The sequence below is a fragment of the Moschus berezovskii genome, chromosome 25 (genome assembly GCF_049115385.1).
Source record: "Moschus berezovskii isolate FMDL1 chromosome 25, NW_MosBer_1.0, whole genome shotgun sequence".
NCBI lineage: Eukaryota > Metazoa > Chordata > Mammalia > Artiodactyla > Moschidae > Moschus > Moschus berezovskii.
In genome coordinates, this window is record NC_142484.1 from 50,512,658 (window position 1) to 50,539,834 (window position 27,177).

The 27,177-nt window shown below is 41.3% G+C and overlaps 1 protein-coding gene and 1 pseudogene across 3 annotated transcripts in view; one reads left to right on the forward strand and one right to left on the reverse strand.

The window, feature by feature from the left end:
- Nucleotides 1-12,865, reverse strand: part of LOC148773943 (neutral amino acid uniporter 4-like) — a 32,856-nt gene extending 19,991 nt beyond the window's left edge. The window contains exons 1-5 of one of the 2 annotated variants that reach the window (XM_088832074.1): nucleotides 12,275-12,865; nucleotides 10,039-10,149; nucleotides 7,714-7,941; nucleotides 4,833-4,931; nucleotides 550-719 (exon numbers count right to left, since the gene is read on the reverse strand). In XM_088832074.1, coding sequence (XP_088688200.1) covers nucleotides 550-719; nucleotides 4,833-4,931; nucleotides 7,714-7,845 — 401 coding nt within the window. In that variant the 5' untranslated portion in view covers nucleotides 7,846-7,941; nucleotides 10,039-10,149; nucleotides 12,275-12,865. The remainder of the gene's footprint in view (nucleotides 1-549; nucleotides 720-4,832; nucleotides 4,932-7,713; nucleotides 7,942-10,038; nucleotides 10,150-12,274) is intronic. The other variant, XM_088832075.1, reaches the window with a different exon arrangement.
- Nucleotides 12,866-12,938: 73 nt separating this feature from the next.
- Nucleotides 12,939-27,177, forward strand: part of LOC148773944 (ferroxidase HEPHL1-like) — a 122,510-nt pseudogene continuing 108,271 nt past the window's right edge. Inside the window, exons 1-4 of the transcript XR_016036398.1 lie at nucleotides 12,939-13,074; nucleotides 17,552-17,671; nucleotides 19,358-19,479; nucleotides 23,177-23,695. The product of XR_016036398.1 is annotated as a ferroxidase HEPHL1-like (transcript). The remainder of the gene's footprint in view (nucleotides 13,075-17,551; nucleotides 17,672-19,357; nucleotides 19,480-23,176; nucleotides 23,696-27,177) is intronic.

The window sequence follows — 27,177 nt, forward strand, 5'->3', positions numbered from 1 at the left end:
TATGCAGTTTGTGAGTTTTTTCAAATTGTCATGAATCTCAAAAAATTTTCTAACATGTTAACTGAAAAAAATCCATATAAGTGGACCCATGAAGTTCAAACCCCTGCTGTTCAAGGGTCAACTGGATAATGTGTCCTGTGTTCAGAAAGGACTCAGGCACATACAGTATTAAAGCTGACCACTAAAACCATGAAGGCCATAAGTGATGGGTTATATGATTTTATCAGAAACCCAGAATGTTAGATTTTTGGCAGGAGGATAGTATTAAATTTTTTATTAAACTGAGTCCATATTAAAAGAATTCATGTTTCACCTGTTATCCAAATTTGGAACAACCTGTAATTTTTAATATTTTAAAAATATGCCACAAAAAGTCAGATGATCTCCTCTGAAGATTATGAAAAAATTTAGATTACACAAATAAAGAAACCACAGTAAAGATTTTAAATGTTTAAATCATAAAACTAAAAATACCCCTTTATCATAAAACACTAGTAAATTATATTTATAAAATATACAAATTAGGTTAAGAAACTCTTGTCTACCTACCACACATCTTGGGGAAGATTTAAAGTGATGCTGCCTTTGATATCATCGTGGAAACACATATATCCCAAAGTAGCTAATGTGACATACAGCACTGTTACAATCCCCATGCCAATATTCAATGCTTGAGGGAAGCGTTTTGATTCTTTCATTTGATTTTCCAGTGGAAGGACCTAAGAAGAGAATGCAAGTAAATGAAAACAATATAGCACCCACCTGATAGGTGCCCAGATTAATCTTTCTATAGTATATGTAACACATAATCGTTGATGTATTTTTCTAAATATTACATATTTTTCCACACTACAGATTTTTTAAATTCCTAAAATAAAAAGATTTGAAATCAGCTCTTCGCAAAACTGTCAGGTATTTTTAAAAATAAACTTTCTACTTCGGAATAATTTTACAGAAAAGATGCAGAGATAAACAGAAGACTCCCACACACTCCTGACCAATTTCTCCTTTTAACATTTCACACAACCAAAGCACATGTGTTACAACTAAGAACCCGTATTGGGACATTACAATTAAACTCCAAACTTTGTTTGGATTTCACCAGTTTTCCCACAAATGTCCTTTTTCTGCTCCAGGGTCCCGGCCAGGACAGCACCGTGCATTTTGCCATCATGTGTCCTGAGTTCCTCGGGTCTGGGGCAGTTTGTTGGTCCTTCCTTACTGTTGATTACCTTGACAGTTTCGAGGAGCATGGTTATGTATTTGGCACACTGCCCCTCTATTAGTTGTCTGATGTCTTTCTCATGGCCAGATTGGGATTATAGGTTTCAGAAAAGTACACCATGGAAGTGCGATGCCCTTCCTAACACATGCTGTCAACATGATTCATCGCTGGTGAAGTTCATTTTGATCCCCTGGTTAAGGCAGTGTTTACCAGTAAAGTTCTGCTTATAAAGTTCTTTCCTTCCTCCTTATACTCTATTCATTGGAAGTAAATCACTACAGGCAGCCCACACTCCAGGGACTGGGGGGATTAAGCTACAAGTCCTCGAGGATAGTATCTACATAAGCTATTTGGAAATCTACCCTGTGTGCTTATTTATTTAATCACATATATGTATTCATAGGGATTCATATATATTTGTTTTATAGTTTACTACTGCTTATTTTGTTACTACTACCATTCCAGCTTCGGTCTTCATGAGTTCTATCCGGTGAGGTCCTTTGTCCTTTTGATGTGCATCTATTCTTTCGTTTTTTGAGCACTTCCCTACTTTCTGCCAGGGCTTCCCAGCGGGCACTAATGGGTATAGAACCTGCCTGCCAGTGCGGGAGATGCAAGAAGCGGGGTCAACCCCTGGGTCAGGAAGATCCCTGGAGAAGGGAATGGCAACCCACTCCAGTATCCTTGCCTGGAAAACACGGGACAGGAACCTGGCAGGCTACAGTCCATGGGGTTTCAGAGTCAGACACAACTGTGCAACCAACACACACACACACACATACTCTCTGGCACTACAATATGCTCCAGACACACCTTGAATTTACTTGCTTCCGTCCTGTCATCAGCCATTTCTCCAAAAATCTTTGTTTCCTTTGCCGGAGAATCAGATTTAGAACTCAAGATCAGGGTGCTAAGTGGGCTCAGTGCTCCTGGGTGCCACTGCTTTCAGCTCTCTCAGCAGACACAGTTAGTAGGCATGCGTGCACACACTGACCCAAGTACACACATGTCTGCAACTGCTTCTCTATCTATCCATGTGCATCTGTCGTCTGTCAGTTTAATGAGACGAAAGTGTGAAGTGTGAAAGTCACTCAGTCGTGTCTGACTCCTCTGTCCATGGAATACTCCAGGCCAGAATACTGGAGTGGGTAGCCTTTCCCTTCTCCACGGGATCTTCCCAACCCAGGGATTGAAACAAGGTCTCCTGATTACAGGCAGATTCCTTACCGTCTGAGCCACCAGGGAAGCCCCAATGAGATGAATAAGTATTTACATTATTGTGGGGGGGGGACTTTTTTTAAAAAAAGGGCCAATTTAAAAGTTAAATTTGTAAGCAAATCTCTGGAGGTTTTGGGCATACAAATTTGACCACACAGTAAAAGACACTAAGTAATAATAAGTATTTACTGAGTGTTTACAATGTGCCAGGTTATTTTTCTAAAAGCTTAGCATATAGGATCTCACACAGTCCTCACAATAACGTCATGAGACAATAACTAATATTATCTCCGCTTTTCAGGTGAGTTGGGTAGGTCCATGTGAGAACTGTGAGTGAGTAACAGAAAACGAAGAGTACACGAGTCGTATGCTCAGAGAAAACCCAGACTGAAAGGGGAAGCTAAAGTCAGGATGGTGCCAGTGCAGCCAGGAAAGGAGGAAGGGAAGGAAACGGACACTACGGAGGCTCCATCTGCGTGAAGCAGCGTCACCTGTTTCACACATAACCTCATTTATGGAGCTGATCTGGGGAAATACAAAAAGAAGACTCAATACGTCTTAATTGCTGACTGGAATGGGGAAACCAGGGACCCATTGAAAAGAAATACTCCAGTGTTTCAAGTTTGAGCAACCAAAAGTAAAACTAAAAGAAAGAGAGAAATGAGAAAGTGAAACTGATTTTATACAAAAAAGAAAAAGTATGTGTCAGACTTCAGAGTTGTTGAATCTGAGATGTCAGAGGAACAACACGTTAACTGGAAATGTCCAATAGCTTTACTATAGCTTACTAGTTAAAGCAGAATTGAAAATCTACAATTATGTCTCTAACAGGGATAAATGGAGCTTCTAAGAATTAGTAAGAATTCTGTAAAGGAGAATTCAGAGAGAGCAGAAACCCAACTAAAATCGCATAAAATCGTCTCAGTTCTATTTTGTCTGTGGTTCATACAAACAGATGTTTATCAGTGGTTCTGCTCCCACACCAAACATCAGACTATGAAATATAAGCTATGGCCTTTCACTGTTCAGTTGCTAAGTCGTGTCTGACTCTCTGCGACCCCATGGACTGTAGTACACAGGGCTTCTCTGTCCTTCACTGTCTCCCTGAGTTTGCTCAAACTCACATCCATTGAGTCAGTGATGCCATCCAACCATCTCGTCCTCTGTTGCCCCCTTCTCCTCCTGCCCTCAATCTTTCCCAGTATTAGGGTCTGGGTCACTGGAGAAGGACCAGGAAGAAGAGGATGGCAAACCACTTCAGTATTGCCCTGAGAACCCCATGAACAGTATGAAAAGACAAAAAGACATGGTCTTTTGACCAAGATCAGATGTAGTAGGGGGGCTTCCCGGGTGGCACAGTGTCAAAGAATTCACCTGCCAACGCAGCACACACAAGAGACGCAGGTTTGCTCTCTGAGCCGAGAAGATCGCCTGGAGGAGGAAACGGCAACCCAGAGCAGTATTCTTGCCCAGAAAATTCCATGGACAGAGGAGCCCGGCAGCTTACAGTCCACGCGGTCACAAAGAGTTGGACATGACCAACTGACTGAGCACACAAACAGCAATATTCTATTTTGCCCAAATCTATACATTCTAGGCTTTCAATGAGTGGGAAGCACCTTTTTAAAATTTTTTGGCCACACCACATGGCATTTGGCATCTTATCTCCTCAACCAGGGACTGAATCCGCACCCCCTGAACTGGAAGTTTGGCGTCTTAACCACTAGGCCACAAGGATGTCCCTGAACTGGAAGCATCTTGAATGGAAATATTTAGGATCTCAGAATCCTCACAATGTTTGTATCTCTTGGTAGCTTCATGATAACATCATTTCACAAAACAAATGATATGTATAAATCTAAAAAGAATTTATGTTTGACCCTTCTTATGTAATAGTAAACTTTATAACAATTTCAATTCATTTCTAATCATCTAGTCTATAAGATATGACATTTGGTTTCTGTCTAAATATAACCCAGACTTGACAGAGTACAGTGAATACAGATCAGACAAAACTAACCATGAGTTAATGGTTTTTGAAGCTGGGTGATGCTTACAGAGGAGTTCATCACACTATATAGGTTTGAAAATTTTCACAACAAAATATTAAAAATCATCTATTCTAATGCTCTCATTTTACTTATTAAGAAAATTATCCAAGATAAAACATGGATGAACTCCTGGTTAGTAGAGGAACTAAACTGTAATTCAAGATTATCATACCAAAATGCAAATCATTTTCTAGGAATACAAAAATAGAAACAAACAACAACAACAACAAAAAAAAAAAAACCAGAAACAGGAAAGAAAACCATGTATTTTTAAATGTAAGTAAGTCTCTGTGTTGACTTAAGATTTTAAAAAATAATAATAAAGACTAAATCCTTACCACTCCTATGCCTTCAAAAGCGAATACAGCAGTACCAAAAAACAGGGGGTATTTTTTCCAACCAGCCACTATTGGAAGGTTGTGGGGATCTGGCATATTCTGGAGAAGAAAGAAAAAATAAGATAAGTTACTTACTTGTTTGAAACAATTTAAAGCAGAAGAGTGAAATCATATACTTATGAGCCTCACGCTAGCAAATGTGGATTATAAATGTGAATAATTCTTTCAATAAAAAGTTTAAGCATCCTATGTTAAATGTAGCCAAGCTGTCAGGATTCTACTGCCAGAAGCAATTGTCTCCCGGAGCCCATATGTTCCAGCTGAGCTAAACGCTCCTGATTACTGCTTCCACCTCTAAGGCCCAGGCTGTTCTCACCGGGCATGGCTCCTGCCACAGCAGGAAACACGCAAGCACATTCAACACCTGAGCTGACAGCCATGCGATCAGTTATCAACCACTGCTGGCAGTGTCCAGTGAAACTCATCCCACTCCACTTTCACTGCTCTTTTGGTTTCTAGGACGGCCCAACTGTGGCTTTCCGCCTCATAGCCCTGCGTGGCTCCCCAGCTCCTGGTTTCGGTGTTTGACTCTCTGACCTGACGACTGCCTTCACCCTCATTATTTGTGCACAAGCCTGGACTCTGGCTTCGATGACTTGGTCTGACTCACAGAGCCTTGTTCCAACCCTCACTATCTGGAGACTTACAGTCTGCACATCTTGTTCAAGATGTCTGGGTCCAAAGTGGCTAGTTCTTCCAGCTACCCCAAGTCCCCTCACCAGCCTGTGTTCTCTGCCTTACCAGACGGGAAGTGGAACTCGAGGCCGGTGAAAAGGATGAACAAAGACACTGAAGTGTGGCAGCACAGGGATAACTGGGGAAATAAGAGGGGTCTGCTGCTGCTGCTCAGTCACTTCAGTCGTGTCCGACTCTGGGATTCTCCAGGCAAGAACACTGCAGTGGGGTGCCATTTCCTCCTCCAATGTGTGAAAGTGAAAAGTGAAAGTGAAGTCGCTCAGTCGTGTCCGACCCTTAGCGACCCCACGGACTGCAGCCTACCAGGCTCCTCCATCCATGGGATTTTCCAGGCAAGAGTACTGGAGTGGCTTGCCATTGCCTTCTCCGAAGAGGGGTCTAGAAAAACCTTTATTTTCTTGGGCTCCAAAATCACTGAAGATGGTGACTGCAGCCATGAAATTAAAAGACGCCTGCTCCTTGGAAGGAACATTATGACCAACCTAGACAGTGTATTACAAAGCAGAGACATCACTTTGCCGACAAAGGTCCACCACCTGGTCAAAGCTATGGTTTTTCCAATAGTCATGTGCGGATGTGAGAGTTGAACCATAAACAAATCTGAGCGCCACAGAATTGACGCTTTTGAACTGTGGTGTTGGAGAAGACTCTTGAGAGTCCCTTGGACTGCAAGGAGAGCCAACCAATCAATCCTAAAGGAAATCAGTCCTGAATATTCATTGGAAGGACTGATGTTGGAGCTGAAGCTCCAATACTTTGGCCACCTGATGTGAAGAACTGACTCATTGGAAAAGACTCTGAAGCAGGGAAAGATTGAAGGCAGGAGAAGGGGATGACAGAGGATGAGATGGGTGAATGGCATCACTGACTGGATGGACATGAGTTTGAGCAAGCTCCAGGAAGTGGTGACGGACAGGGAGGCCTGGCGTGCTGCAGTCCATGGGGTTGCAAAGAGTCAGACATGACTGAGCAACTGAACTGAGAAAACCTGAAGCACAAGTAGAACCGTGCGACATGATGGTGACACATGACGAGAAACACGTTAGGGTCAAAATGGAAAATTAAAATGTGTGGGCTGCTGGGTAATACCAAACTGTCCTCCAAGGCTCACAAGCTTCCCTCCACCTAAGGAACATGCGTTTCTGCTCCACTAACTCCTCGATGTCCAACCAAGGGGTCAGGAACTCTAGAGAATCTTAAGAGGTCTTCCTGCTTCTCCTCTTCCACTCACGTGCGCTATAACAACGAGTCCATGGGCTTTGGAATTCAGACAGGGCAAAACAGAGACTCAGCATAAGAGAACTCGTCTCGGAGTGCTAATGGAGCGTTTAGGACAACTACTTTGGCAGCAATGTCTAAAAAGTCTAATTGCATCAGGAAAGAACAAAACAAGGATTCCCTACCTTTTTTGAGTCATTGGCCCCAGTGAGAGATGAAAACTATACAGCTGCCCAGTGGAAAATGCACACATACATATAGAAACACTGAATCTTATCAATAATTTTAAGGGATTTGCAGATCCCCTGGATCCCCTCAACAGATTATTTTAAGGAAACTGAGTTAAATATCTCCAGACTACTGATGATGAACTCAGTTGCGGTCACTGCAGAAAGAGATTACAGCCCAGGGTAGTGGCAGTGAGCTGAAGCTGCAGCGGCAAATAAAGCTTCAGGCGTGAAAGAAAATCATAACATCACAGCTAGACTCCCATCTCCTGTGATTGGTTTAAGTCTTAAAGGAATAAACAAGACACTGATGAGTTCTTTTTTTTTTTTTTTTGATGAGTTCTTTATTTCCTGTTAGGCAGTGTACTAGGGCAGGGTCCTGAATCTCACAACTCTAGGGCAGGCATTACTATGTTCTGAGGCAACACCATACAGCTCAGAAGCATACTGACCAAGATTCAAAACCAGATCTGACTACAAAGCCTATGCTTTCATCCTCTATGCCATATACTTCTTCAGCTAAGCAGTATCCCCCAAAAGAAAACCTGATTATCTCCTAGGTGACACATATGAAGTAGGGTCTTTACTCATCGTCACTTTTACCTCTAAAGTAAAAAAAAAAAAAAAAAAGTTTACTTGTTAAAAAACACACGACATAGTTAAAAACATGTTATACTTACCCTTACAACATACTGATAAATTATCACAAGACTGACAGCCATGGATATGTTGGCAAGGAATGAAAGCACAAACAGATTCTTGAGCTCACGAATGAAGACCAAAAGAATTAAAAATGGAAGAAAGCAAAGCATATATATCCTTAGGTCAATACTTCTTCTCTCACATGGACTTGATGAATTGGTACTATTCAAAACAAACACTTTACTCTCCAGGAACCCTTCGTGAACCTATACAGGATTACCAGGAGAATAAGGAAGAGGGAAAACAAAAACTTCCATTAACTTATAAGCACGAAGGAGAAATATAAAGAAAACTATAATCTATATACACTCTATGATAAATTCCTTTGCAATAAATAAAATACATAGTTTCAAGACAATCTAGCAACCTAGAAATATATATATATATATATATATATAATTTAGGGATAATTAAAATAGAATAGTCTTCTTTGCAAAATAACTTTATCATACTGTGAAAACAAAGTTCACTAGAAACTTGTGAGGACAGACTTGCTAAACCACTTTGAAGCTCTGTGACTGTGACACTCATGATGCCTGCAAAGGCTCAATCTGCTTCTGAGATGATCAAAAGTAGAAGAATGCTTATCTAGAATGGCCATTGGGAGGTCTATTAACATAGTTTTTTCAAAGCAGAAAACAATCTCCAAGTGCCTTTTAGAAATGTACAGTAATCAAGATGCCCAGAATGTACAGAAATCAGAGCCCAATTTTAAAGGTATTCTATAAAGCAACTGTTGATGAATTAGTATCACTGTCAATAAATATTTATTAACAATCAGTTATCTTCTGCATGCTAGACAATAAATTTTTGTCAGAGCAAAAAGCTTCTATAAGATAAACCAACTTTACCTCAAAATTTATTCAGCTATTTCTATAAACCAATATTTAGCTTCCAAAAGAGATTCCATAATTTATAGTCTCCATATATTAAAAATTGTCCCTGATTCAATTAAGCAAATAGTCCAACTTACAAAAATAGAAATGAAATTATAGAGGACTTTAAAAATAATCTTAAAAACTCACAGAAGAGGCAGATTGTACTAAAATAAAAATATCAGTGAAAATCTATTTGCCCCAAACACTGTACCCTCCTTTGAACATAATGACATTATCACGTCTCTGAATATATAAATTAAGAACCAAAACTTATAGTAATAACAGAAAGTATTTTCTGAGTACTTTGTATGTGTCAGGTACTGAACTTTACTCTCCAGGAACCCTTCATGAACCTATACAGGATTACCAGTAGAATAAGCAAGAGTGGAGGAAAAAACTGCCATCAACTTATACTCATGAAGGAGAAATATAAAGGAAATTACGACTTATATGCACTGTGTCAAGTACTGAACTTGATATGCAACATCTCATTTAATCCTCAAAACAACTCTCTGAGGTGGGTGGTAATATTAATTTCCATTGTATAGTTGAGGAAACTGAGGTTTAGGGAAAGTAAAAAAGAAAAATCTACATAATATCAAGCCAGTAAGTGGTGGTTCTAGGATTCAAACCCAGGTCTGAGACCTAAGAATCTAGCGTGTGACAGGAACATGTTCACCTGAGCAAAACGCTGCAAGCCCTAAAGAGGGGCCTGCCCAAGGAGCCCCTGGTCACCTCCGCAACAGCCCTCTCCCCTGAAATATAGGACTGGGAGGCCAACAAGTCAGAGTACAGAACAAAATCCTGACATGATTAATAATGCAGGGGGTTAATTTCACCCTTACCCACAATAAGTAATATTTAGTGTCACTACAAATGTACATATCATCTTAAATCGCAGGGACTACACCTACTAGTTTTAAGTTATGTCGGCAACTTGTAACTCATACTGGACTAACAGACTCAGGTTATGCCATGTACCATTTAAGAAATGCACAGCTCTCATTTGTCTTATAATTGGCCATTAAAACTTTCTATTTTATCTTCTATAACTTGAAATAGAAGCAAAATTGATTGTTTACATCACTTGGCTTTTAAGAAGATATTTTATTTGTTGACCCGATTTTCTCTGTCATCAAATTATTTACAGCCAAATACTTCTGAAGTATAGGTATTCAAAGAAGTACCTCCCATATACAAGATGAGGTAATGATAGAGTTAAGCTCTACCAAGGATTCCTGGCAAGAGAAAAGTAGCCATATAACCAATTTTAAAAAGGGCTGTTTGAGTCGTTAGGTGCTTGGGAATTTCACATCGATTCTATCACAAACCTCTCATAATAATTTAGTATTCTTTGGCAGAAAGAGGGTTATAAGAAATTCTCAAGATTGAAAAATAAAGTAAAATAAAAATATCGATACATACCCAGAGCAAGATTCAGGTAAACATTTGAGTCCTTCGGTGCCCTCTAGAGACAGAGATTGGCTATCTAATAGGACTTCCTACGCTCTCACATGTTTACCAAAATGCAAAACACTGAAATAAATATTATAAGATAAAATTACTAAATTCAGTTGCTTCCATGTAGAGCTCAAATTTACTAAATTCTACAGTTTATTAACTTTTCAATTCAGTGATTTAATGGTTAAAATTCCAAAGGCAGATGATGTTCTTCAGCAAAGCTAAAATGCAGAATTAAAGCTATAATATGCTACATTTGCATACTAAATTTAAAATGCATAATGCATTGTATAAAGGCTTTCACAAACTTTTCATCAGCTGCGGCTCACAATAAGGCTATGAGGAACATGGGGAGATTTTGCTATTGTTCCTATTTTACAAATAAGGAAATCGAGGCTTGACCAGGAATAAATGGGTCTTATTCAAAGTTAAAACTGAGAGCATGCATCTGAATTCAGATCTTCTGACTCTGAAGTCCATAGTCTTTGGTATCACATTTTTTTTCCTCTGAATGTAACAGCCCTTCCCTATTCTTCATACCTACACACACTATTTTGTCTCTCTGAGCTTTTCGTGAGCATTTTAATGGAAGATCAGCAGGAAGCGACTATAACCATGATGGACCAGCATCAGTGGAAGCACCACAGTACCTCACCCCTGCAAACTGTCTACAGTGGTTTAACGGGCCCAAGAACAGCCATACAGCAGCTACAGAGCAAGAGACGCACAACTCCGTATGGGAACTAAACTCTTAATTCTTTGGTTCGATGTAATACTGAACCTTCAGTTTTAGGCAGATCAAGGTGGTCATAACCTTACAGGTTTTAACTGTAAAAGTAGTAGCAATTAGTATGGTTTAATCAACCTGTGTGTCTTTTATTGGAGACTGCTCTCAAACGTGAGGACGCTTCTGCAGAGAGGGGCAATCTCTGATGATGCTGTTTCAGTGATCATCTGTCTGCTCTGCTAAGGTGAGGCGCTTAGCACTGCTTTCAACTTTTCTCACATCTGCCTCAATATCTTTTTCCATATTGCTCTTTGGGCTGCAAAACAACTTTCATCTTTCTATCAACTGCAAGCTTCTCCTTACCTTCCAGAGAGTCACTTTTTCTACCTGGTCTTCTTATGATATGTGCAAATGAGTTAAATTCTTTCATTCAGCTTTGGAGGCAACTGATAACATTTCACGGGAGAAAGTCACCAATCCTGAGCTTACAGGTATTTATTTTATGTACCTATATAGTCTGTGTCATACACATACTCACAATTAAAGTCAGACAATGTCCTGCCCTAGGAAGAACAGTAGTGTGGCAGCTAGGAGAGGCATTTACGTTTCTGCCTAATTCACACGGCCTGGGGCACATTGCTCATGCTCTATGAGACTTTGTATCCTCATTCATAAAATAAGCATAATACTTATATTACAGTGCAGTTGCAAAAATTAAAGGATATGTATCATGGTTTATAAATATAGGATTATAACGCATTATGAGCATTACCTATAACTTTAAGTCAAGCTTGTTGGTAGCTCTCTTAGGGGATTATAGAAACGATACAATACTACCATGTTGCACAATCCTAGAAAGGCACCATTTCCATTATATTCTATGTAAACGACTGCTAAAATGGTATATCTTCTCTTGACATTAAATAGCCTCTTAACTGAGTCAGTAATCCTAAAACTATATGACTTGAAGAATTAAATACTTGTAAAATCAAAAGCACATCATCTATGATGAATAATGCTGATAAAATCATCAACTCTCTTATTTATAAAAGAATGACTGTGACCCTTTCCATCATTAAAAATCTAAGAGGGGGGTTTTATCAAACTATGGCCCCCAGACCAAAACCTACCATCTATTTTTGCAAATAAAATTTTATAGGAATACAGCCACATATAATGTATTGCCTACAGCTAAGTTGAGACAGAGATCACATGGCCTGCAAAACTGAAAATACTTACTATCTAGCCCTTAACAAAAAATGGTTGCCAAATCTTGGTCTAAATATAAAATGAAGTTATCTTATACTTAGAAAAGTGAGTCAAGCATATACTTGAAAGTGAAAGTGAAAGTCGCTCAGTCATGTCTGACTCTTTGCCACCCTATGGACTGTACCGTCGATAGAATTCTCCAGGCCAGAATACTGGAGTGGGCAGCCTTCCCCTTCTCCAGGGGATCTTCCCAACGGGACTCACCTCACACCGCGGGTCCCTCGGCTACACGGAGCCAGCGAGGAGCGCCGGCGAGTTTGCGCGACTGCCAGGGCGCGGGGGCGGGCGGGGGCGGGCCGGGACTTCCAGTCCAGCTTCCCGGTAGCACTCAAATCAGAGAAGGCAGTGGCAAGCCACTCCAGTACTCTTGCCTGGAGAATCCCAGGGATGGGGGACCCTGGTGGGCTTCCGTCTATGGGGTCACACAGAGTCGGACACGACTGAAGCGACTTAGCAGCAGCAGCAGCAGCAATTTCATATATATGATGTATCTGGTAATCTAACTGCTGCTGCTGCTGCTAAGTTGCTTCACTCGTGTCCGAATCTGTGTGACCCCAGAGACGGAAGCCCACCAGGCCCCACCCCGTCCCTGGGATTCCCCAGGCAAGAATACTGGAGTGGGTTGCCATTTCCTTCTCCAATCCATGAAAGTGAAAAGGGAAAGTGAAGTCGCTCAGTCGTGTCCGACCTTTAGCGACCCCACGGACCGCAGCCTACCAGGCTCCTCCGTCCATGGGATTCTCCAGGCAAGAGTACTGGAGTGGCTTGCCATAGCCTTCTCAGGCTACCCAGAAGCTGGGCACAAAACCCGAGCGCGCAGCCGAGCGGGCGCAGCGCGCCTGCGCCGTACGTGCGTGCGCATGCTCCCCGCCCCCGCCCGCCCCCGCGCCCTGGCACTCGCGAAAGCTCGCCGGCGCCTCTCGCTGGCTCCGTGTAGCCGAGGGACCCGCGGCCGCTCCCGGCCGGCGCCGCAGCCTCCCGGGAGCCCGGCCCCGAGGTGTGAGGTGAGTCCCGGGTCGTGGAGGCCCCTTCCCGTTCGGCGCAGCGGGAAAAGGAGTCGGGAGCGGGGACTGAGGAGTTGCCGCCCGCGGCTGCCCGCTCCTGGGTCTGACCCTGTGCCTAGGAGGCACCGGCAACCGCGGTCCCTCCTCCTCGGGGAGCGTTCTTCTCGGCACCGCCGAAACCAAAGGCTTGGGCGGCGCGCTGTGGAGGGGTGTCTCGGGGCTTTCTCGGGGCGGGCGGCGGGCCGGCGCGGCGCGGGGAGCCCGAGTTTGGGGCTGGGCGCCGCGGCGGGCCGATGCCCGCGGACGGGATTGACCCTCTGGGTCTCCGCGCCCGCGCCCCCCTACCCCGCGCCGCGCCCACTCCGCCAGCCCTGGGGCTCGACCGGCGCCGCGGGGCCGTGTGGCGCTCCCGGGCCGCTGGGGGCTGTGGGGGGAGGACGCGGCCGAGGGCTGGGCGCGGGGGCGCGGGGGCGCGGGGGCGTCGGTTCATCCCGGGGCCCGGGCGGCGTCGCAGCATCTGGACTGCCTCCTGTTTCTAGTCCTGAAAGTTGTCCCCTCTCCTCCCTCCCGTCAGTTTTGCAAAGTCTGCCTATTCCTCCTGGAGGCTTCCCCCTCTGCCCCCTTGGGGGCTCCGTGTGTTTGCCCTTGGGGTACGGCTGGAGGTTCAAACATGTTCTCTGAAATAAGGTGCTGTTAAACGTGTCAAGCGGAGAAGGCAATGGCAAGCCACTCCAGTTCTCTTGCCTAGAAAATCCCATGGACGGAGGAGCCTGGTAGGCTGCAGTTCGTGGGGTCGCTAAGGGTCAGACACGACTGAGCGACTTTACTTTCACTTTTCACTTTCACACATTGGAGAAGGAAATGGCACCCCACTCCAGTGTTCTTGCCTGGAGAATCCCAGGGACGGGGGAGCCTGGTGGGTTTCCGTCTCTGGGGTCACACAGAGTCGGACACGACTGACATGACTTAGCAGCAGCAGCAAACATGTCAAGGCAATTTAGCATCTTCCTAGAGGCCTTTATCGGAGAAGGCAATGGCACCCCACTCCAGTACTCTTGCCTGGAAATTCCCATGGACGGAAGAGCCTGGTAGGCTGCAGTCCATGGGGTCGCGAAGAGTCAGACACAACGGAGGGCTTTCATTTTCACTTTTCACTTTCATGCATTGGAGAAGGAAATGGCAGCCCACTCCAGTGTTATTGCCTGGAGAATCCCAGGGACGGGGGAGCCTGGTGGGCTTCTGTCTATGGGGTCGCACAGAGTCGGACACGACTGAAGCGACATAGCAGCAGCAGCAGCAGAGGCCTTTATCAGAGTTAGGTGCCTTCCTCAATAAGGGAAAAAGGGGTGTTTTTTCTTTCTTTCTTAAAAGAGCAAAAGCATATGCCACTAATTTAGGCAGAGGAGTCAACTTGAAGTTGCAACATGTCTAGGAAGGAGGACAAAAGGTCTGGTTTTTGGCCCAGAATAAATGAAATTTGGAATTTTAGTTCCCTTCTGAATGTAGACAGACAGAGCAGCAGAGCATCTCAGGAGCTGTAGAAATAAATGATGGCTCTATAAGGTTGGTCAAACAAGATCTTATTTTATAGAAGTAGTTTGGAGAGACCTGTAATGTGTATTTACGGGACTTGGGTTACTTGGCAAAGCCAATATCGCAGGAGCAAGGAAACAGAGACTTGACAAGGGGGATGTTACCTCCCTCTTGAGCCTTCATTTAGCCTTTAGTGGTGTGCTGACAGTCAAAGGGATAGAGAAATCCATAGTTCTGTTATTAAGACCCATTTACTCCTCAAGATAATGCTTTCCATCCGTACTTTTTTTTTTTCCCCATCCGTACTTTTAAGCAAATCAGTGCCATCTTTTCCCTCCAGAAGAAGAAGGAAAAGAACAAAAAAGTGTTTGTTTGAAGTCCCAAACCCCAACATAGAGGTAGTAAGATAGGAAAGTGATGTAAAAGCTTAAGTGGGCTGGCTTGCAGGGATAGAGCTGAAAATAAAAAATAATTGAGATGCAATTCTTCTTACAGTGTTGCTTTTTCTTTAGTGAAATAACAGGTTCTTCCTCTCCCCCCCTCCCCCCAAATGCTTTGAAACTGTCAGGAAAGTAAGGTAATAGTAAAGTAAGTAAAGTAATAAATAAAGTAAGTAAAGTAAGTAAGTAAAGTAATAGTAAAGCCTACCAGCCTACCTTCTCTTTCCTCCTCCTCCGGTATTTATTTTTTTCTCATCCACTAATATTCCCTGCCTCTACGTCTCTCCCGAATCCACCAGTGCCCTATTAATAGAAGAAAAAAGGACTGTAGGTTCTTTCATCCCTTTTTCATCTTAGGTGCTGTATTCCTCTGAGCTTTGTTTTGTGCTTTGAACATTGAGGTGGATTTCTGTAGAGACATCCCCAGCCATGATTGAGATATTTGAAGTAGAGAGCCTTGCGGGGAAGATAAACAGTAAAGAGCACATTCTTTCTTTGTGTAGCACAGTGCTGTGAGAGCGTCATCATTGGGCAGAGAGAGGGGCTTTTAAATTCCCTGTAAGTCCTCTGTTGCCCACTTCCCAGGCAAAGAATGTGTTAGTAAAACGATGAGATTTCATAATGAAAACTTACTCTGAGCATGCTAGTTTGTTGATGTTAGACTGCTGTTGACTTTATTTTCTTCAGGAGACTTGTGATAGGAAGCAGTTCTTAACTGTATCTTTCCCTTCTTTCACAGGGAAGAGCAGTGTTGGCCTCGAGTGTTTTTTAACCCCTAAAATCTCTAGAATTAGAGACGTTTAAAGCTGCACATGGCCACAAAAAGTGCAGTAGTCGAATGAAAAGCAAGACTTTGAAATATGTATGAGAGGAATTGTTTAGTGTAGATTTGTGAGAAGAAGGGTTACAGCGTCTTGAGGAAAGAAGTGAAGGTTTTTAATAGGGGCATTTCCAGAAGGTTAGGAATGAATGTTTGAAGAGTAACAACTCCCCTTTGACTAGAAAGCAGTTTTAACTGACTGTTGCATCAGAAATGATGAATCTGTCTTTGAGTTACAGTCTTTGAGTTATGCTGAGAACTAGCAACTGTTTTGGTGGATCCAAGGCATGCACTGTGAATGAAGTTTGAGAAAAAACAACTAGGCTAGTAGGCCTAAAAAAATCTTGGTCCCCAAAGTTTATCTCATTAAACTAATTTTAGAGTCAAAACATGCAACCATGCTAAAGGGGGGAAAACAATCAGGAGCTTGATATTAGAGCATTTTTTGAACACATTTTAATGAAAAAGGGAAACCAGGCTGGAATTTCAACCTGTTGTTTTTTTTTTTTTTAAAGTCCAGATTCTGGCCATCTTTCACCTTTCCAGTTTTGCTTTTAGTTTTAAAAGATTTTCTGCTTTCTCTAGTCTTATATAATTTGTAAGATGGACTGGCTTTTGATGACTACTGTTCATTTTAATTTTGAGCTTTAATGTATTTGATTTTCCTGTATTTCTTTAAGCCCCATTGCTCAGCACACTGGAAATTGGATTATCTTTTGTAATCAGTAGACAACTAGACGGACTTTAAAAATTAGATAAAGTGGCAAAGTGATACCTTGAGATTACTGAGAATCTAGGCCCTAAGATTTAAATATGGAGCTATATAAACTTCAGCAACCAGAAAGCAGTATCCTGAGAATGAATTTATATAAAAAAAAATTAGATATGGAAAACAAAAGGCCAAAACCCACATGAGTTTTCGGAAAAGAAATCTAGCACTTTGAGCAGCGATATGCTCTCCGTGTGTACTTTCCTGTCTGACAAGATGATGATTTCCTTGAGAGAAGAAGCTTCAGAGGTAGTGATTGCTAATCCTTATAACGCAGTCTTGGAAAACTCTGAAAGAAGACAAAAGAATATCCTCCTGTTCCCATTGTAGCCGGTGTGTTTGAGGCAACCTTTAATTTCTGAATTGGAAAGGCAAAATGTTAGGTACGTTTATAGTGTCTCGAGATAAGTAAATCTAAGCTGAGAAAGATGAAAGGAATCACTTTCTGTACAGAAGTGTTGATTGGAATAGACTTGCTAACATCTTTGGTTGCAGGGCCTCGCTGACAAGTCCCCAGGGCCCACTTTTGTCATGGTCTCTTCTGGGATTCAGCCTGCTTTCTTTCCTCTTCACAGTTGCCCTCTCCTACTTTTCCCAGCTGAGTTCTTTGGGTCTGGCTTTGTAGCCAGCCTCTGAAGACAATCTTCCAAGATTGCGTCCCCTTTATTGCTGTTCTTCAGGACAAGTACTCACCTTATTTTAGGGGCTTTTACTTTTTATCTTCACAAGAGAACTGGTAAATTGGGGAATGTCAGATTGCTGATGTTACACATTGATAAAAATTAAAGTGTAGGGTTGAGTGTATCTAGTCCTTTTTGTTTTCTGATGAAATAATCATCAGGTCATTTAATCTGAAGTTAGTTTTCCCACATATCTTATATTGCTCTGTAAAGAACTGAATGTCTCTTTTCTCAGGGTTGCTGCTACTGCTGCTGCTGCTAAGTCACTTCAGTCGTGTCCGACTCTGTGTGACCCCATAGACGGAAGCCCACCAGGCTCCCCCGTCCCTGGGATTCTCCAGGCAAGAACACTGGAGTGAGTTGCCATTTCCTTCTCCAATGTGTGAAAGTGAAAACTGAAAGTGAAGTCGCTCAGTCGTGTCCGACCCTTAGCGACCCCACGGACTGCAGCCTACCAGGCTCCTCCATCCATGGGATTTTCTAGGCAAGAATACTGGAGTGGCTTGCCATTGCCTTCTCCGTTCTCAGGGTTAGGGCATGGAAAACTGTTTCCAGACCCTTCATTTTCTACTGGTCCTTGGCGCCTGAGACTGTTCCCTCCAGTTAATCCAGCCACTCCCTTTCTTCAGCTGAGATTCTGCAGATTTCTATAGTCAAAGATATAATATCAAAAAGAACGCACAACATCATTTAACCTTTATGTAATCAGCTGCTGTATTCTGTCAGTATTTCTTGGTTTCCTCCATCTTCTGTGTCCTGCTGTCTGAAACTTACAGCTTCTTCAAGGATGGTTCTCTTAGGAAAAAGGATTGTTGCTATCCATGCTCATGTGATCCTGCTTAGAAGCATTTATTTCATTAGATTATTGAAAAACAATTTAGAATATATATCAACTTTTTTTTTTAACTGTGCATAATATTTGGTTATGGACAGTTATGGCCGAAAGTGAAGAGGAACTCAAAAGCCTCTTGATGAAAGTGAAAGAGGAGAGTGAAAAAGTTGGCTTGAAGCTCAACATTCAGAAAACGAAGATCATGGCATCCGGTCCCATCACTTCATGGGAAATAGATGGGGAAGCAGTGGAAACAGTGTCAGACTTTATTTTAGGTGGCTCCAAAATCACTGCGGATGCTGATTGCAGCCAGGAAATTAAATGACGCTTACTCCTTGGAAGGAAAATTATGACTAGCCTAGGTAGTATATTAAAAAGCAGAGACATTACTTTGCCAACCAAGGTCCGTCTAGTCAAGGCTATGGTTTTTCCAGTGGTCATGTATGGATGTGAGAGTTGGACTGTGAAGAAAGCTGATCGCCACAATATTGATGCTTTCAAACTGTGGTGTTGGAGAAGACTCTGGAGAGTCCCTTGGACTGCAAGGAGGTTGAACCAGTCCATTCTAAAGGAGATCAATCCTGGGTGTTCATTGGAAGGACTGATGCTAAAGCTGAAGCTCCAACACTTTGGCCACCTCATGCGAAGAGTTGACTCACTCCAAAAGACTCTGATGCTGGGAGGGATTGGGCTGGGCAGAGAAGGGGACGAAAGAGAATGAGATGGCTGGATGGCATCACCGACATGAGTTTGATGTGGCATGAGTTTGAGTGAACTCCGGGAGTTGGTGATGGACAGGGAGGCCTGGCGTGCTGTGATTCATGGGGTCGCAAAGAGTGGGAGACGACTGAACGACTGAACTGAACTGAACTGAATATTTGGTTCAGCTGAGGTGTGATCTGATTTTTTTTCAGTATTCAGAATCAATTTTTGACCCTTTCTAAGTTCATCATCAGTTTTGTTTTTTTTTTTTTTTTTTGCTTTTCTTGCTGCCTGTAGTAGGGCATTTTTGTGTCTTGGCTTGTTACTTAATCAACAGTCAGTAAACATTGATTCAAGTAGTAGTATTGTCAGCACACATTTATAGATTTAGCAGACTTATTTTCCCATACAGAAATAACGTGGGACAGATTTTAAAATAACATTTCAGCATTTATAATACTTTACTCCTTTTTTGTTTTGTTTTTGTTTTTTGACCTCGCCGTGCAGTTTGTGGGACCTTAATTCTCTGACCAGCGATCCAACTCAAGCGCCCTGAAGGAGAAGTGTGGAGTCCTAATCACTGGATTGCCAGGGAAGTCCCTAGAATATCATATCTTTAAACAATTCAGGTAAGTTTTATTCTGTTTCACGTATGTATATTTCTGACAAAAGTGGGAGACTATATTCTGTTTTGTAAACCATTTAAAATTTTAGTTTTCACTTATTGTATTGTTACTGTCTTTTCACATCCGCATATACAGATCCTGCTCATCAGTTTTAGCGAGTGTGTTATGTGCTGATTGTGCCGTAATTTAACCAATTCCTTGTTGGTAGACTTTCAGTTTGTCTGGGTTTTTATTTTGTAAACAGTGTTGTACTAACATTTCAGTTATACATCATGTGTACTTGTGTTTTCTTTCTTAGAATAAATTGTAGAATAGGTCTGCTGAATCAAATTATATACGTTTGAAGAGCTTTTGATGTCCCTGGCTATTTTTTTGAAATACCAACTAGTTTGCTTTTCCTCCAGTAGTATTTGAAAATGGAGAATTTCCTGGCAGTCTAGTGGTTAGACACTTCACTGCCTTGGCCCGGGTTCAGCCCCTGTTTGGGGAACTAAGATTCTGCAAGCCGTGTGGGACAGCCAAAAAAAAAAAAAAATGTATTTCCCAGTGTTGAAATGTTGAATATATTCTTTTTTCCGCACCCTCTCCTTTACTGTGTTCTGTTATTCTTTCTTTGTTCATCTGATTGGCAAAAATGTTATATATCATGTTTGTATGTTTTTATTAGTAAAGTTGAATATCTTTTCATATGTTTGTTAGCCATTTGTATTTCTTTTGTAAATGTATGTCCTTTTTTCCATTTTTCTATTCAAGTATTGTTCTTTATCTGCTTTTTAAAAAATTCATTTTATATATTACTTTTGCTAAGCACATAATTATGTGCAAATATCCTGTACTGAGTTAAATTATTCTTCTTTAGGATAGCATTTCTCAAAATACGACTTATAGATCACTTGTAACAGTACCGAGATAATTGTTAGAATGTATGTATATCCTTCATTTACCAGAGGTTCGGATTTCTTAGACCTATGGGGTTTCTATGAATCTGCAGCACATGAAAATTAGGGAACCTCTGATTTGGACGAAATATAAATTTCTTAACATTTTTACTGTTCCTATTTTTCCTCTTGTCTCATGGCATTCTGCTGTTTTTTCTGATTTATCTTAATAATCATAAATTACAGTCTTAATGTATTAAGGTTTTATCCTACCCCAGCCTAACAATAATTTTACAAAAATGTTTTGATGTATGGAAATTAGAATGTTAAAGTCCCTAAAGGAAAGCACTTTTGTAAGTCTGTGAGAAGCATTGTTTGTAAATGAGGCGAAAGGAATAACTAAGAGAAAAACAGGTAAAATAGAGTAGACAGAAGTATAGGGGGTTTCTCATCTAGTTTAAAAAACTCAATATTACTTTGTTTCTTCCTCGTGTTTTGTGTGGTAATCTTCTTTGAACTGTAAATTTGGAACCCATACTGCTTGAAAAATAGTCTAAATGAAATTTTTGAAATTCTCATTGTTATCTACAGATTCATTAGGGAGCAGTGTTCCCTTTAATATTTTTTTAAGTTGCAAGCAGATGAACAGGCTGCATAAGCAGCAAACTACAAACATGGAACTTCGATGGATGTTTTGATACTGTAGCCAAATAAAGCTTGCAGGGCTTATTTGACACATTAGTGACAGGCATAATTGTTACCGTGCTGCCTGATAAGTAAGCTTAAATATAGATGACTGTGTTTGACATCACTTTTCCATAGCCAGACATCACATTTCTGGGCCCAACTTGGAGGAGGAAACAATATGGCAGGCCAAGAAGCTTTAACAAATATTTCTGATTTAGAGATTTCAGTATTAGAGAGATTAGACATTTGGGGCAGAGGTTGCTTGTAACTTTGGTGTTCCTAATTCCTAAGGTTGTAGACTTTCCTTTTCCCTTCTTCTACTCAAGACCATATGCTTGAGGGAAAAATGGGAAGATTCAGCCATGGCTTTACTTTCTCCAAATAGTTTTTTCTGCCCAGTAATTAAAGCTTGGGATGCAGAGGTCACTGTCATTGGTAGTGCACAAAGGACAGTTTGTTTCCCTGCTTTAGCCAAGCCAGTCAAGTTTTCAAGGTCTAAGCTGTCACGGGCCCTAATATCTATTTGAGTTGTCCTGTTAACCTGGGTCTCTGAGAATTTCTGAACCTGACTTTCTCATGTTTTCCCAACCGAGGTTGTGTACTTCAAACAGAAATATTTGCCATCTGTGAAGCGCGAATAAAGTAAAAGCAGACTTAACATCATTACAAAACCAAACGGAAGTATGATAGTTTTAGAATAAGCTTTTTTCCTACCAATCTTGCCTTCCACTCTACCTACCCTTCCAGCCCCCAAGGAGATGCATATTTTTGTCCCTAGAAAAAAAGTGAAAGCTGCATCCAACTCTCTGTGACCCCATGGACTGTAGCCTGCCGGACTTCTCTGTCCACGGAGTTCTCCAGGCAAGAATACTGGTGTGGGTTGCCATTTCCTCCTCCAGGGAATCTTCCCAACCCAGGGATCAAACGCATGTCTCCAGCATCACAGGCGGATTCTTTACCGTCTGAGCCACCAGGGAAGCCCCCAGCAAAGGCAGTGTCAAATCAGACTCTGAAACTTGGTAGAAACTCTTAACTGGAAATCATTCATAGCCCACGCTGTAACTTTCTAGGGTTGATTCTTCTCTGCAGCCTGACTGTGTGTAATGAAGCGTTTGTTGGTCAAACGTTTTCTCTAGCTATGTACTGAATTTTTGTACTATCTAAAAGGATGAAGCTTTGTTGGGAAAACGTCCTGATACTACTTTTAGAATCTCCTGTTTGCCAGTTCAGTATTGGTTGATAGAAGTCAGTCTTTGTATCTGCTGTAAATCAGTAATAAAACTACCTAAAGTTTGATGTTGCTTTACCTTTTATAGAGTACATTATTTTATAATTCACTTACGTACCATCTTTGATAGGGAGGCACAATTTTTAGAAAGGAAAATTCTGAGCTCAGAGAAGTTAAGTGATTCACATAGTTGGGAAGAGGCTTGAATCCATATCTTTTGTTTTCTTTATATTTTACACCTTTCAGAGATACCATCTGCTGAATCATTTGATGATTAAAACATTTGTAATAAAATTTAAATAGCTTGTTATTAAGTGTGGCAGATATTTAAATAAAATTTAGGACAGCAGCATGCAAGTTTTTCCCAATGGATCAATTATGTCTTGTGACAAATGAAAAACTACCATTATAGATGGGAAATTAAACTGTATGGTATGTAAACAACTGAGGGAGGTACAGTGCCTTTAAATGCTATTTATGGATTCTCTGGTATATCTAGAGCAAGAATGATACGGTAGAAAAACTATCGTATTTGTTTATGAAATACCCATGTGTTTTATCTGTAAGGCAGTGTTGTATCTCTCGTCAAAGTCTGTGATTGTTGTTGTTGTTAGCCACACGCCCGGCATTTGGAAGTTTAGTTCTCCACCAGGGAGTGCACCGGTGCCCCAGTCGTGGATGTGTGCAGCTTTAATCACTGGACCACCAGAAAGTCCCAAAGGCAGTATTTTAAAGTTTCTTTTTCTAGTAGCTGATTGTTAGTGTGTAGAAACGCAACTGATTTTTGTATACTGATTGTGTATCCTACAACTTTACTGAGCTAATCAAAGTTTTACTATCAAGCCTGTAATATTTCAAGAGGAAATTGCTAATTTCTCCCATTTTTAAAAAACAATTATTTTTTCAGATATTTCAGCCAAAGGCAGAAAGAGCTCTTCTCCTAGGATGGAGTCTGTTGTTTGGGAATGTGGTTGATCCAGTTGACACGTTGGCCAGATGGTACCCGATGTAATAAAATGAAAAGAAGAGGCAAGATGATGTCATTTTCCCATATTGTGAAAACAAAAACAAATGCCTTTCATGAGACCAAGCTAACAAACCTCTGACGGTGCAAAGAGTTTGAAGAACTTAACAGCAAGATAGAAGAAGTACTTCCAAGCTGAGACCTGCAGGTGTACAAAGATCTAAAATACATATTGAGTGGGCCTGATCATCTGAATCTCATTCGATCGAGAAAGCATGGCTCTGAGTTGGATCGTCTTCTATCTGTGCCCTTGACTATGTTTGTGTGCCATATAGGTGGGCACAGTTTGTGTTCTTTGAGCCTGTTACCTTGAGGAGGTGCCAAGATTTGCCTTGTAACACTACCTTCATGCCCGGTCTTCTGAATCATTATGACCAACAGACGGCAGCTTTAGCAGTGGAGGTAAGACTTCATCTATTATTTGGCATGTCGTAGAAAATTGTTCTTGTATTGCCCTTTTAATCAGTCTACTGAATGTGTTTGATAAACGACAGGAAAAACTAATATGTTATTTTGAACTGCATCTTGTACATTAAAAAGTTATGTATTTAGGTTCAGACTCTGATCGATCGAAGATTTCAGATTTGGGGAATGTTACTCATCTTAGTTTTCAGATATTATTCTTTTATGAAGAAATTTGAAAATTTGGAACTGGAGAAGTAATAGCCTTTCAGAAGTTTAAATTGTCCAAGTTATGGTTACATCTTTTTTGCTATTTAATAATAAGACTTTAAAGAGCAGACGATAATAATAATAATGCTCATAATTCACTTAGTAAATATTGAAGGTAACATGATTTTGAAAATGGGTTCTTTGGCTCAGACTTTAGGCTGGTGGGTTTACAGTATTTACATTGTCTTAAATACTTAAGATGGTATCCTGGTCTTACTGTCTTCACATCGATTTACGAACAGCAACTCCCAAGCAGTGATAAAGGTTTTGTTGTGTGAATTATCTGTTCTTGACCTCTCAGGACTTCATGAAAATCTGTTGCCTTACTTGAATTCTTCTAATGGTAATTCTTTAGGCACTTTTTAATTCTTTTACTTTAGAAGCTATGACCAGTCAATGGATACAGTTAATAACAGGTTTAAATAATTTCGTATGTGTTTCAATAATGGTTTTAGAATTGGGGACAAAGATATGTTGACCAGATAGGAATTAGGGGGCAGCAAACTGTGACAGTAAGAGGAAAAAGCTTGGAGTTGTATAAACTGCAGCAGCAGCTAGCACTTTCTATCTGTATCACTTTTGGCAGGTTACTTGAGTTTTCTTACCATTGTAACTTTACTTGTAAACTAGAGTTAACACTTTGGAAGATAGAAAATGAAGTGTTTGTAAAGTACTTTGTACAGTACTTTTGGAGTAAGTTCTCTGAAAGGGATAGCTTTTACCATTTTCCCGTATTCTAATATTAATGTAGCTACATAGTACATAGAATTTAAAGTTGTTTTTTTTTTAATTTTAGTCTTTAATCCTTTTTACAATGCTTTCAGCAAATTGAATACAACATGTTTTGGAATCTTCATTTTATAGTAAAATTCAAAGGTTTAGTACTTCCAAGTAAACGAACATAAATCTGGGAAAGATTATTATTCACAGATTTTGAAATGTAGAGGGCAACTTGTATAGTCCAAATACTTGAAAATATTGTAGAGGTTGAATAAAATATTTCTGCTCTTCCACTGACTACACACAGTCTAACTGGTAAGGAGAGATTTGGTATAGACTGTGAGATTGGGTGTATGGAAATGGGTATTGGTTTCATATAGGAATTTGGTTCCAGGCATGATAGTCCCTGCTGGGTATTAAAACTACCCAGTTCTCTCACCAAAAAAATGAAGGAGGAATATCTTTGTTTCTGGTATCATTTTAAGTCAGTATGACTCCTTTGGACAGCAGATAGGGTTGTAAGAAATAAGTCATAAAGATTTATGGACTGATTTGGGTTTAACTTTTGCCTCTTTCACGTAGTAGCTTTCAGACTTTGAAATTAAGTCACCTAACATCTCTGTGATCCGGAGAAGGAAACGGCAACCCACTCCAGTACTCTTGCCTGGAAAATCCCATGGACGGAGGAGCCTGGTAGGCTACAGTCCACGGGGTCGCAAAAAGTCGGACACGACTGAGTCACTTGACTTTCAACATCTTTGTGAAAATCATTTGTGAAAAGGCACTGATAACAAAAATACTTTGAACGGCTGTTAGGATTAAATGAGAGATTTAAGTAGCTAGCACAATGCATGACGCCGAATAGATGATCCACAAGTGTTACTTCTATTTAAATTTCATTTGTAAGTGACCCTAGAGCGAAAGTCCGAGAAAGACGATGTGTTTGTTTCACATGAGTTTGCATCTCTCATTGTGGGCTCCGGGGGCTTTCCTGATGGTGGCGTGGTGAGCTGTCTCTGACCTCTCTTCAAACATGCCCATATAGGCTAGACATTTTGTTGGCAGTGAGACCGCATCTTTTTGAATTCCACTCATTCTAGGGAGAGCACCTAGATGAGAAAGAGAAAGCTTTGATGATGTGAAGTGATGTCGGGGATAGTTGACTTGCTTGTCATATCAGGACAGGGATGCCACTGACAGAGTCTCCTGACAGTCTGAGAGTGTAAAGTTTCTGTAATAGCAAAGGGTATGGAAGTTCAGCAATCAACACAGCACACCTTCAAATAGAAGTAAGGATTCTTAGATCCTTACAAGGACTTGTCTGCTGATGACACCCTCCTGTCTCTGACCCAGGACCTTTGGATCAGCTTGCCAGCTTTTAGTGGGAGCAAATAATTGGAGCAGGTAACCCCAGCACATTCCTGACTGTTCTTTGTGGGACTGGATGAGTTGAAAGACATTTCCTAGGTAATAGCATCGTTCAGCAGACCCAGGCTTCAAGCCTGCCTCAGGTTCATTCCTTTTTTTTTTTTTTTATTTTACAATATTATATTGGTTGGTTTTGACATACATTGACATGAATCCGCCCCGAGTGTACATGAGTTCCCCCTCCCGAACCCCCCTCCCACCTCCCTCCTCCCCTTATCCTCCCTCTAGGTCATCCCCTCATACCAGCCCCGAGCATCCTGTTACATGCATCGACCCTGAACTGGCGATTCGTTTCACATATGAGAATATACACGTTTCAATGCCATCAGGTTCATTCCTGTACTGACATTTGGTGAAATCAAAATGAGTGCTTCGAATGAAATAGTATATGGTGCCAGGAGAGAAATTGCAGAATGTGGGTTACTTCAACTTTTCTTATTATTGTTCACAGTCAACAAGTTGGGTGTTCTTTCACTGTGTATAGAGAATTCCTCCTCAATACTTCGATTGAAGTTGGAACATGTTCAAATGAATAGGGTGAATGTCCATTTATTAAGTTGGAGAAAAGATCCTTGTTAGTATGTTGGTATGTTTGTTTCTCTCACTTTACAAAACGTGCGTTTCTACATAAGCACACTCTTTGCAACCCCACGGACTGCAGCATGCCAGGCTTCCCTGTCCTTCTCCATCTCCTGGAATTTGCTCAAACTCATCTCCATTGAGTCTGTGATGCCATCCAATCGTCTCATCCTCTGTCATCTCCTTCTCCTCCTACCCTCAGTCTTTCCCAGCATCAGGGTCTTTTCCAGTGAGTCGGTTCTTCACATCAGGTGGCCAGAGTGTTGGAGCTTCAGCTTCAGCATCAGTCCTTGCGGTGAATATTCAGGGTTGATTCCCTTTAGGATGGACTGGACTGGTTTGATCTCCTTAATGCATCTATATATATTCAGTTCAGTTCAGTTCAGTCACTCAGTCGTGTCCGACCCTCCGCGACCCCATGAATCACAGCACGCCAGGCCTCCCTGTCCATCACCAACTCCCGGAGTACACTCAAACTAAGTTAA